This window comes from Phaethon aethereus (genome assembly GCF_964289735.1).
Source record: "Phaethon aethereus genome assembly, chromosome: 1".
Taxonomy (NCBI): domain Eukaryota; kingdom Metazoa; phylum Chordata; class Aves; order Phaethontiformes; family Phaethontidae; genus Phaethon; species Phaethon aethereus.
The window spans coordinates 54,637,627-54,650,139 of NC_138575.1; the positions used below are offsets into that span (position 1 = coordinate 54,637,627).

The 12,513-nt window shown below is 38.6% G+C and overlaps 1 protein-coding gene across 2 annotated transcripts in view; it reads left to right on the forward strand.

The window, feature by feature from the left end:
- Nucleotides 1-677, forward strand: part of SCYL2 (SCY1 like pseudokinase 2) — a gene marked incomplete at both ends in the record, with an annotated part of 32,805 nt that extends 32,128 nt beyond the window's left edge. For both annotated transcript variants that reach the window (XM_081998880.1, XM_081998881.1), the window contains one exon: nucleotides 27-677. In XM_081998880.1, coding sequence (XP_081855006.1) covers nucleotides 27-677 — 651 coding nt within the window. The remainder of the gene's footprint in view (nucleotides 1-26) is intronic.
- Nucleotides 678-12,513: the final 11,836 nt, after the last annotated feature.

Here is a 12,513-nt window from a genome sequence, read left to right on the forward strand (position 1 = left end):
TTAACAGCATTTTATGTATTTTGCAGACAAAAGACTTGACAGATACCTTGATAGATAATATGTCGTCTTTGACTAGCCATTCTATCAACAAAGCTAAAGTTGCATCTTCAAACAGTTTCTCTTCTGTTCCTCCTATGGCTGTTGGAATGGGGTTTTCATCACCTATTGACAACACAAAGAGAAATATAACAAACGGACTGAATACTAATATGGGTTTTCAGACTGCTGGATTCAGTATGGGAGCTGGTCCCACCACTCAGAATTTCTTCAGTGGTCCAAGTGCAACAGCAACAAGCAAGATGAACATTGTACCAACTGCCAATATGCCAAATTACAGTCCAATGAATGCTGCATCTGCAATCTCTCCACTGGCACAACAAAACAGACCCCCAGATATGTCTGCTTTAGATAATCTTTTTGGTCCTCAAAAACCCAAAGTTAGTATGAAACAGTTGGCTCAACAGAAATCAAGCCAGTGGGTTAATCAGTTTGTACCCCCGCAAGGGTCCCCAAGTGCAAGCAGTTCAGTCTTGGGACCTCAGATGAACATGATAGGACAGCCTGGCTTTGGTATACAGGGTAATCCTTTCTTTGCTCCTCAGAACTTTGCACAACCAGCAAACACAATGGCAAACAGCAGCTCAGCTAGTAATGACTTAAAAGATCTTTTTGGGTAAAATGTTTTCTTCTTTCAAAGATGGATGAAATTTGGATCATGGGTAAGCTGATTAACATCTCTTTTTGATTAGTAAAAGCATGACTTGGGGAGGCTTTCAACCCAGCAAAGTAAAGACTTGCACTGGAAAAAAGACTTCATTTTGCATTCACCTGATACTGCAGTGGAAGTGCGTAAGTGCAAAGTCATCTTACATGCTAAAGATTTCCTGTCTCTGCCAAACATCAGAGCACTGAAGGGTAGGATGCATATATTCAATTGAAAAAGAAGCAGCTAGTTATTTCAAAAGTACTCAGAAGTGTACTCAATCAACTCCTATGAAATTTCCTACAAAATTTTGTTTCTTAAATTCAACAGAAATGCTTAGGGGGTAACACTCATGAACATAATACTGCAGCCCAGTCCTTTCAATGTCTGCTAAATTCTTATTGATGATTTGTGTTGCCTGAATTTGGCACAAACTGTCATTTTGCGGTATGACAGTTTGCAAAAAGTAAATTCTTACGCTGCCTCAAAAAGTTTTGTTAGCCATGTCACATAGAAAGATCTCTAACGAGTAACTGTGTAAGAGCCTACGAAGAGAAAGTATTTTGTATTTCTTCTCTTATGAGATGATTAAAATTCATGTGGTAATAAACAACAAGATTCAGGAGCCATAAGAAGTTGTTTTAAAATTTTGTGTAAGTTTGGGTCAGAGTAAGAACACTGCTCTGATGGTCATGCTGGTTTACAATCTGTTGTCTTATACCAGATTCTTGTTACCAGCGCCATAGCAAAAGCAACATACCACTTAAGCAGGATTTTTAAATACATGTGGTGACTTGATCACATTTATTATATATTCCAGTGTTTTGTCTAATTTGATACTGCTTCTAACTGGTGTGAAAAAAGAATATGAGTAGTTATAGAACCTCCTATAAAGAATGTTCTCTGTAAAATTCAGATGTTGTCTGCCCCAACTGTGTAACTGAGCAGTTCTGTGTAACTAAACACACACTGTTTAGTTACACAGAAATATCTTTAATTACTTCATAACTTTTGGCTGCATTGAGAAGATGGAAAAGGATTGCCACGTACAATGTGGTTGTGTGAAAAAATTGACATAAATTGCCTTCACTAGAATAAACTATCATTTTAATTTTGTTTTAACTCAAGTCCTTATGAAGAATAGATGAATATGAAGTGAGTTCTCAAATACAGATTTGTAAGCTCTAGAATATATGGTAAATACACAGGTATTTCAGATCCTTTTTATTGTATTACTCCAAATTTAATAAAGCTATCCAGAAAACCAAACAGTAGTTTCTTCTACTTCCCAGAAAGTATATGTTCAGCTTGCCCATGCTAGAATCTCTGCTCTGTCAGATACTACTGTGGGGTTTTAACTTTTTTTTTTCCTAGGAATTTCAGGAGCTTTCTTACATAATATTTTGAAGACTGTAGCTGGCTATTTTGAGAAGGAAAGATCTAGTTACCTTTTTTATGGAAAGCCTACATGCTTTATTTTTCAAAGCCTTTCACTGAAGAAACTGTTCTTTCATTTGCTGCTTAAGAAACCAAAGGGCCTTATGCTGTAAATGTGACTTGTATTTTGTTATATTTCCATGGTTCTAAGTGGTAATAGCGTTAAGCATACTTCTTAAAGAATTGTTTATGTATTATAGCTGCTGCCTTAGTCCTGTTATTTTAAAATACCTGGGACCAGTGAAATTATGGTTTAGAAAACAATACCTAACACATTGTGATGCTTATGTGCTGTTAATATTAATGGTAAACATTGTAGATTATGTTAAGATATCTGTGTAAACTTAAGACAATACTAGAACTGTTAACCTATTTAAGTTCTTTTACGGTTACTAGTACTATACTCTCAATCACACTAATGTCTTCTTTTATGTCAACTTTTGAAAGCTGTGTTTTGTTAGGGTAACTTAAGGCAAGCCTTTGAAGAATTACTTGAATCTGTATTCCTCTAAATTATTTGGAAAATAAGTTTGTATTAAAAATAACATCTCTTAGGACTCTAGTGTATTAAATTAATACATCCATGGTAAAGGCAGTCTTAAATGTCAGTGTCCTGATCGGGGGTTTCAGTCCCTGATCCCCCTGGACTCGGGGGCTTTTCAGAACTGGAGGGGAAATTAACTGAAAAAAATTACCAGATTTTATACACTAGACGCCCTACACTGTGGGGCTTGGGGTATGTGCTTTTGGCATGGGCTATGTGAGAATGTAATTATTTTGTAAGGACAAAGTCAAAAAATTCCTACAAGTTCAAATTAAGAAAGGCTTTTCTATGCAGTGGTAATGTGATGGAACAAGATCTTTATCTGGCTCAGGTAATATGCTTTTTTTTCTATCTATATTTGAGAACATAATTTTGATTTCCCTTGTTGCTGCAATTTTCAGAATGACCAGAGTAGAAGAATAACAACAAAGAAAACTGAAAAGGGTGCTTACAAAAGTTATAACAAAATTTTCCAGTTAGTTATAAAAGAAAAAATAACTTCAGTTAAAATGAGAGGGTCAAATCCCTCTTCCTTGTAGATGCTTCCTGCTTAGTGTGTCAGGAAACTTGGTGTGCATGAAGTTCTCTAATTATTTCTTCTTAACTTAAAGGAAAGAGGAGTTGCAAGAGGTAAGTCACCAAGGCCATGTGCCACTTGGCTCCTACTACAGTAGTTTTTCTTTAGGAAGCCTTGTCCAGTTGATCTCTCCGCTTACAAGTCATCATTCTGAGGCCCTGCAAGAGGCTGGAAGACAGATGTTGTGGCCAGAGTGAATACCATTGTTTGAGAGCAGCAGTTGTACTTCACATCCAAGTTCTTGTTTCAGAAAGAGTGAGAGGAAGGGACAGTGTTACAAAATATGGACATTTCAGGGTCCTTCTGTTTCTGGATTTGGATGGAAAGCAGTGTTGTATCTAGCTTGGCCTGAAGCAGAGGGACTATCTATCCCTAATGCAAAACAAAATGGGAGAACACAGGTTTGAAACTGGTATCTGATGAAGAAATTTCAAATTCTGTTACTGAAAAAGTAACCTGATATAAACTAAGTTCATATTATAATGCCTTGAACAATACTCAAAATTACACAAAATCTCTGCCCTTTGTATTCAACCTAATTTAAAGGAAAAAATGTGGAAGCCTGGCAGGTTGTATCATCATCTTACAGCCTCCACCCTGTGCACCCACTGCGAGCAGATCTTCATTCCCCTGTGGAAATTAGAGCAGGATCTGGGCTGAACTGCCCAGCGCACCTGGTTTACGTTACATTCATTTGTAAAGAAGAGGTAAAGAGAAAGGAGTAAGTTCCTATTCTTAAATTGATTTGTCTATATTGTGTTTACTACAAAAGGAAAAAAGACATGGAAATAGCTGCACATTTTAAGTATAAGCATCAGTTGTCTTTTGGCTGTGCTGGTGTATGCTAAATGAACGTGACTGCACCATGACAGCAGTGTTTTCCATATTAGAACTGTTGGCTCCATTTGGTTTTAAGTATAGAAGTCTCTGAAGCATCCTCTGAAAGCTCAGTCATAGAAGACAAACTAATCCTGCTAGATGGAAGGGCTGTCTTAAAGAGGCTTGAAAAACCTCTGCTGGGGCTGATGGAGAGGAAACCTTGAAACTACTGAGTTACAGATTAGTTTAGAAGCCCCTAGGTCTGCCTCTCTCCAGAGGAGAGAAATGGAGTGAAATGGCACAAGTGCCATTTCAAGGATGGAGGAGAGAGCAGATTTTCTGTTCCTTTTCATCACACAAGTGGTGTAAATAAGGCACAGAACAGACTGTGGAACCTGCTCGTGCAGGAGGACAGCAGTACCAGAGGAGTCTTTAGAAAGATAAAGGAGTCCACTAATTATCTGGGAGATGGGGAGAGAAATTTTACTGGGAACGTGGATAGAACACCCTGTTTGTTTTAATGAAGATACCACGTCTTCCTCTCTCGATGGTGATGTGAATTAGAAATGTCGTGAGGAAGTTGTGGCCTTACAGGTCTGCACAGATGCTGAGTACCCCAAGTAAAAGGCTGAATTTTTGGATGTAGAGGTGCACAACATCTCAAGCCTTATTATTTAAAACTTTCCTTTTCTGTTAAGTTTTGTCTTTCTAGCAACACCTGTTTCACATTTATGTGGAACCTTAACAAATACCCCGATGGCCTTTTAAAGTAAGAAAAGTGTGTGCTAACCTTTGTATTATAACCCCTGTTACCATGTTACCGATGTCTGTAGATAGATAAGTAAGTGTGTGTATAGATTAAAGGATTTTAGATTTTTCAGTTCAGTTGCACCAAAAGAGCAAAGATTAAATGAGTAGTTAGATTTCAATCAAATTCCACAAGGCTTCCATACAGACTAACCGTTATACAATACGTTTGTTATCTATTATAAATTTACATGCTTGGTCTGCCTACATCTATGTGACTTGAGCAGAAGAGGAAAGTTTTTAAAATGTAGGTATATGAGCACTGGATAGCTCCTTGCAGATGAAGTTTTTGGGCTTTAGAGTGACCTTTGTTTATTGATTAGGAGTTTTTTAATGGGGGTGGGTGGGATTTTGCTGATTTGTGCCATTTCCAATGAAAGAAATATAGGGAGGGGAGTACAGAAAAAACCACCCTGTTATGTATGTGGCCCTTTCTTGTTCTTTGTTAAGAGATATGCTGCATTTTATATACTTATTGTGAACTTTTACTCTGAAATAGCTGTGAGGAAACCCGTCTGGAGAATTTCAGATGAGTTAGCGGATTTTCAAGTGAGGTCCTGCCTTGTACCTAGCTTTCCACTAGATTTTGACTGCTTTTCAAGAGAATTACACAAGGCAGTAAAACCTTGGCTTCATACACCAAATCCTCTTGCTTTCTGGGCCTCGCACTTGTATCAACAGAACAAATAAGCCCCTGAAGTTGTATTGTCTTTAAGTTCTCTGAAACAGTTCTAACGGCTGTACAGATTTCTGAGATGAAGTTGTAAATTAAAATGTGTTATAGTGGACTCAGGCCTTGTGCAAAATATTTAATACTTGTTTATTTGTCTAATCTTAGAGTCTGTGTACTAGTGGCAGTTTTATGTTTTGATTGTAAAACATTAAAATTCTCATGAGATTTATAAAGTGGTGTTACTGTAATGTCAGCTGTGATTCATAATTAGAACTGTCATAGCATGGCATTAGTATATATCTGGTTTACGGGACAGCTCTTCAAAACCAAATTTATTCTTGTACCAACTTTTAGATCATCTACTTAAAAATATGTAAAAGGTACAGTGACAGTTTCAAGAAATTCATATCACTTTGTACTGTGAATGAAGTTGCCTATGGAAATAAACGAACTTTTCATATTTTCATGTCAGAAGATATTTTTATTTAAAGTTTATATAAAATTAACCGATAGTAACTTATTTAGAAAACTTTATCAGTTTGTATTTTGTTTGAAATACATTTCATCCGAAAGTAATTTTGAGTTTATTTCTTGCAGTGGTTGCTGTCCAGACATCTGTAAAATGTAATCACACATTGCCTTCATGCAACAAATAAGTCTTGGGGAAAAACTGATGTACTGGGTTTCAAGACACACAGCTTTGTCAGGCTTAGAAATAAACTCCTACCCATGTACAAACTCGAGAGCAGCTGAGTAAATACTAGTTATTCAAGCTCTAAAGTAATTCACGAAGTATTCTAGGCATAAATTTGAGAGTTAAGCTGTAAACTTTAAAAAAATACTTTCTTTTTTCTCTCTGTAGGACACTCTCTATGAATTACATTGTTACCGCTCTAGTGCAGTTTCTTACTGCAAATTCAGGCCATCGTGGATGTGGAGCAACATGAAACTTAGAAATGAGAGAGATTTAATGGTCTGCCTGTATCTACTTACCAATTTTTGAAGTTCTTTTTGGTCAGGCTTTTTGCCTCTGCCTTAATCATTATTTGGCCTTTTAAAATGGAATTTCTTAAAATGCCTCACCGCCTGCAGAACGTTCAAAAGGTTAGGTTTTACACTGTTCTGCAATAATTAGCCATTCAAATCAAGGAGAGTCAAAGCAGAAGCGCCATTTGAAACTACATCAATGAAAACAATATTATCTTTGACCTGACAACCGAGGGCCTCGGTGGTGGGAGGGTTGTTGCACAGGCGGGGGGTTGTTGACGTCTGTCCGCCTGTCTCCTGCGGGCTGGCTTAGGGCTGCTTTGTAAGCGTGCCGTGGTTCAGCCCCCGCCGGCCGCGAAGCGCCTCGCAGCCGCTCGCTCACCCCCCCCCAGGTGGGGTGGGGGAGAGAGTTGGGAAAAAATCCCGTGGGTTGAGGTAAAAACAGTTTAATAGGACGGCAAAGGAAGAGGAGGGTATTATTATTATTACTGAGAGTGTACAAAAACCAGTGGTGCACAGTGCAACAACTGCTCATCTCCCGGTGATCGATAGCCCGTCCCCGAGCAGCTATTCCCACCCCCCGGCCAACTCCAGTTTAGGTACTGGGCATGGTGTTACGCGGTGGGGAACGTCCTTTCGGCCCCTCTGGGCCAGCTGTCCTGGCTGTGCCCCCCCCAGCTTCTTCTGCCCTCCCCGCGGGCAGAGCGTGGGGAGCTGAGAAGTCCTTGGCGGAGTCCAAGCACTACGAGGACTCAGCCACAACCAAAGCCATCAGCGTGCGATCCATGTTATTCTCATGCTAAATCCAAAACACAGCACTGTAACAGCTATTAGGAAGGAAATTAACTCTACCCAAGCTGAAACCAGGGCAAAGAGTAAACAGAAATAAAACTTTGAAGAGTTTCCTTTCCAGCAGGTGACTTAAGAACCAGATACCACAAGGAGGAATAACTTGGCTTAATTTTCAAACAGGAAAATCAAATACTAGAGAAGAGAACTGAAAAAATTAGAAAAGAGAAACAAAAAACTAGAAAAAAGATTTCTCCCCTGTCATGTAGGGGGAGAAATATAATAAATACGATAACAATATTTTGTAATATTATTATAATATAATAATATTTTAATAACAGTATCTAATAAAATTATTATATACTGTATTATAAATTATTATGTAGAATTTTATAACATTATTATAATAGCATTATGATAAATAATATGATAAACAATATAATAAGCACTTACCTCCGGCACCAAAGCTGAGAGTAAGTGCTTAGCTGATGTCGCAGAAATGACTTCAAATAAATGCACGTAAACAAAAATGCTAACGAAGCAATCGGGTATGTCCGTAACTATAGCAATGAAATTTATCTAAAGAATCTATCCTAACATGCCACCAGATAGATTTTCTTTTTTAAATTTTTTTTTAAAAGAATTTCTAAAAATAATAGTGTCTTACAGTGAGTGTATCTTACAACAATTGAATTTTATAAAATCAGAGCAGGAGAATCAGGAAAAATAAAATGACACTAAAATGTTTTTCATACTTTTGTTGTTAAACAGAAGCTTCAAATGTAGCCTTTTCCCCAAAAGCCTTATGGTACAAACCCTGGCTTTACGTGGTTACAAAATAGAAAAAAATCTATGCAAAAAAATTAAAAACATTATTTAAAATATTTGGAACACACTACATACAATTTTGATGCTATCTGTGCTCAAAGCCTTGATCTGTCGTATAAAACTAGCAACAGAAATAGTTTTTGGTGTGGATTTCTGACTTGATAGGTACGGAATACCATTTCTGCAATCTGAGTGATTTCAATATAAAGTACTAACGTATTTTCATTGTTACCCCGTGCAGGATTAAATTATTGATTAATCTGGTCTTTTTTTATTATTTGGCAAGCAGGAAACTCTTTAAAATTAGTTGAATTTTTTGTAGTTTGATTGTGCAGCTGTGCTTTATGTTTCCTAAAGAATTCATCGCTTGATTCTTACTGATGGACAGCCGCTGCAAGAAGATTTGCAGTGAAATACCACCTTTGCCTTGTACTCACTGCCACGTTTTGCGAACCAGAACCATGTAGTTGAAGCTCTTTTATTAAAGACGCGCCATAAATATTACTGAAGCTAATCAGACCATTAACTGGCTGATGGGCAGGAGGTGTTTCCTTATTCTTTTCATGACACAGATAGTACAAAGCCTTGATTTTCTGTACACTGGAGAAATTGATTAAGTGGAGGTCTCTTCACACATAATTGCCAGCTTATCTGGGCTCAGATGTATAGCACTTCTTTTGTCAGAATTTTTCTTAGGACTCCGTGCCGGCTGCTTTTCCAGGCCCTCTCTGGTGCAGCCATCTCTTGCAGCACCTCTGGTTTTCTTTCCCACATAGATGCCCCCAGGCAGCGCATGGCTGTGTAAAATCGTAGAAGGGCAACAGATATCAGAGGGCTCCCATGTTTTTTTTTTTTCCGGTGGTGCTGAATTTCTGGAGAACGCTGCATTTATAGACGGTGGCGGCCTGAACTTCGTGCCTTTTTCTTGCTCTTCAGCTGGAGATCGTTGCTTTGCCATCAGGGGCCGCGGAAGGGAACCCGACCTGAGGCTCTGCATCTCTGCGTGACGGTCCGGCACGGGCAGGCGGCCAGACTGTGCGACGGCGGCGGCCGGTGAGAGGGGACGTGTTTCCTTTGCTACCCGTTCTACGGGCAGCGCGAGGCTGAAGGAGCAATGATGAAAGCAGATGCAGGTACCAGTGGTCCAGAGGATTACTGAACCCGCATCCTAGAGCGACATGGCAACCGCTGGGAGCAGAGAGGCGGGTTGCAGGGAATGGACGGGCAAAAAAAAGAAGAAAGGAGAGCGGAAACTGCCATCTGACAAAATGGCAGAATATCCAGTGCCAGCCTCGTAGGCATGGACCTGTTCTCTTTGAGACAGGGACCCCCGCCCACCCGCTCGGTTCAAGCCCCCGGGCTGCCTGCGCAGAGGGTGCTGGTGCCGCTCGCTCGTGGCAGAGCTTCGCTGGCCAGGACAGCTCTTGCTGCTGACGGGCAGCTGCTTGAGCTCAGATTTAATTTAGCCACAACACACTCACTGAAACGTTCCATTTCTACATGTTTGTTTTTGCTGGAAAGGACTACTTCGTTATGTTTAATGATTGCGATTAGGAAGTTGAATAATTTACTTATATTTTTTTCCCCGATCTGCAGTAGCAGACGTTTTCTGGTGGAAGGTGGGTAAAATATTCAGTATATAAAACTCCATAGAGATTAGATTCATTTAAAATGTAACTTTATTAAGCCTGTGTGTTTTAAAACAAATTTTTTTGAACAAAACTATTAGTATTAGTGATTACAAGCACTGTCCTGAACTGTGCATTACTGCTCACCATGTCCTTCAAGATGCCTCGGTTGATGAATTGCATTCTTCTTCAGTTCTTTTTTATGCATGCATTGTAAGAGAAGAGAAGGTTTTGCTTCTTCAGTGTTGCTCAGTTTCTTAACTTTGAAAAACTAGCATTTTCAAATGGAAATAGAACTGATATCCTTTCCACTCTGTTGCAAAAACTGCAGTTGGTGCTAGGTGCTTAGCCAGTGATTTCAGCTAGCTCACCAATATGAATATCTTTGAAAGTCTGGTAAAAACATGTGGGGTTTGAATTTTTTTATTTACAGTTTGTAAGAGATGACATAGGTTGTCAGGACCTAAAATATTAATATTAAACTGACTTATTTTTCTCAGTAACACAGAAAGTTGACTTACCTTTTTAAACTGTGTCTCTTTCTATACCATAATAAATTTTTTAATGAGAAGAGGCTACACAACAGGTATTCTGGAGCTTGTTTTATTCCAATATAAATAAGCCTTAAATGCAGTGCAGCACAAACACAACTCCCCCTTCTAAGGAAACTGTAGCATATATAGACTTTCAGCTCTGTTTTTAAGATAAATGTGACTGCTCAGTCATCCCTCTCCATCATTCCCTCTCAGTCCTGTGCAACTTCAAATCTATTGCCCACTTCCAACGCTTGTTTGATGAGAGTGTGATTAAAATACTAAAGGTATGTAAGTTTTATGGAAACCATTGGCTCATCAGAGGAACCAGCTTTGCACTTCAAGTGAGGGAAGGTTACACACTAGAAAATTCATGTAAGGGAGAGCCCCAGGAAGACAGGTTTTATAAGTTCTGATCTTCACACAGAGGCTGGTTTGGATATTTACTTACATATGTGATAGATTTGCTTTTCATCAGTATTTAAAAGGCAATAATTTTTTCATTAACTTCTATCATGATATTTTCTTTAAAAGAGTTCAGATCTGGGATTAGAGGGACAGAATGAACTATATGGTATAATCAATCCAGTAAAGGACTGTATTCACAAGTCAGGTATCACCACAGATAGTTTTGAATAGCATGTTATGCACTGCCTGGCATACATTATCTGTTAAATACGGAGAGAAGACAATACCAAAGACCATTCCCCTGTAAAATCTGTTTTCCTAGTAAGGGCGAAAGGGAAACCTGACAGATTTTAAGAGATGGAATGATCTTTTGAGTAACTTGTAACAAAAAGATTTCTAAAAACATCAACGCAGTTCCTTACTGATAGTGACAGGCTGTAAAAGGCTGTAAGAGAGCGTAACTGTCAAAACGATCTGTAAAATGTAATAAAACTACCATAAGGTGTCACTATAACCCAAGCAATTTTCAAATAAATTGCAAACACTATAGAAATGTTCTTCTCCAGCTACAAGGCTTTCCTTATACTGCTTTGGGAAAGTAAAAAAGGACCTATTTTTAAGTAACATAGTGTATTCCTGTATGCACAGAAATAATCATTAAATATATCTGTAGTAGTTAATGCAATGCTACAGAAGCTCTGTCCTTTTCTTTAAGGGGAAACAGATGTACTTCACATAGTAACTTTCCACATAAAAGTGCTTTAAAAAACCCTCCTACTTACTGTGGAAGGTGTAAGAAATTACCACTTAATTAGCAGTTTCTGGTAAGAAAAGCTATAAATAAGAATTTCCATTGCTATTATTGTTTTATTTGTTGTTATCATCCCAGGAGCCTCTATTTTTATTTCTTGCCCAATAATGATCAAATTTCTTTCCTATCAGCTACCTGATCAGGAAGTGGAAACTAGAAACTAAAGACGAATTTTTTTTTAAATATTTGAAATTAATTCTGGTTTTACCACAGACATCAGGGAAACAAACATATCGTCTGAAAATGTGACTTGGGCTGACTCAACACAGCGTTTTGACACGGCAGGAAAGGCCTCGGTTCTCATATACAGTAAAACAGAAATCAGAATCCTCAAGTCTTTGAATCCATCTTCATTTATGGGGGAAAAGTGCAGACATTGTAAAGCCATAGATTTCAAAATCCGAGGGACCATTTTGACCAATTAATCCAAACCCTGGTATAACATGGGATCCCAGGTCACCCCTTTTATCTTTGGCATCAGATGCTCTAGATCTTGAAGGCTGAATTCCTATAGTACCCTTCTTTAATGTAATGTCATGATGACTCTTGCAGATGCCAGTAGAAACAGGGTCTCCAGTACACCCGGCACTATACCAATGCAAAGGGAGAAATGTTTTTACCCTGAATTTTCACATCTAATGATAAAATATGCTTGTCATCTGAGTGGACCTTTGCACGTGCAAAGTGCTCAAAGAAACTCCTTTGAGAAGGCAATATGGAAACTCGCCTAGGAACCCCGGCCTCACCTTCTGAATCCTGAACTCATCATCATACCCTGATGCCAATAATTCTGTGTTTCCAGGGAACACGTAGCTGACACAGGCTCCCACAAGCAGATACTGTGGTAGGATTTGCCATCTGAAAAGTGTTATCGCTCAGTATCAACTCTGGTTGATTGATTGTCAGCTTCATGATGAATTAAATAATTTTTACTCACGCTTATCTTTACATGGCCACTTCTGCGACATG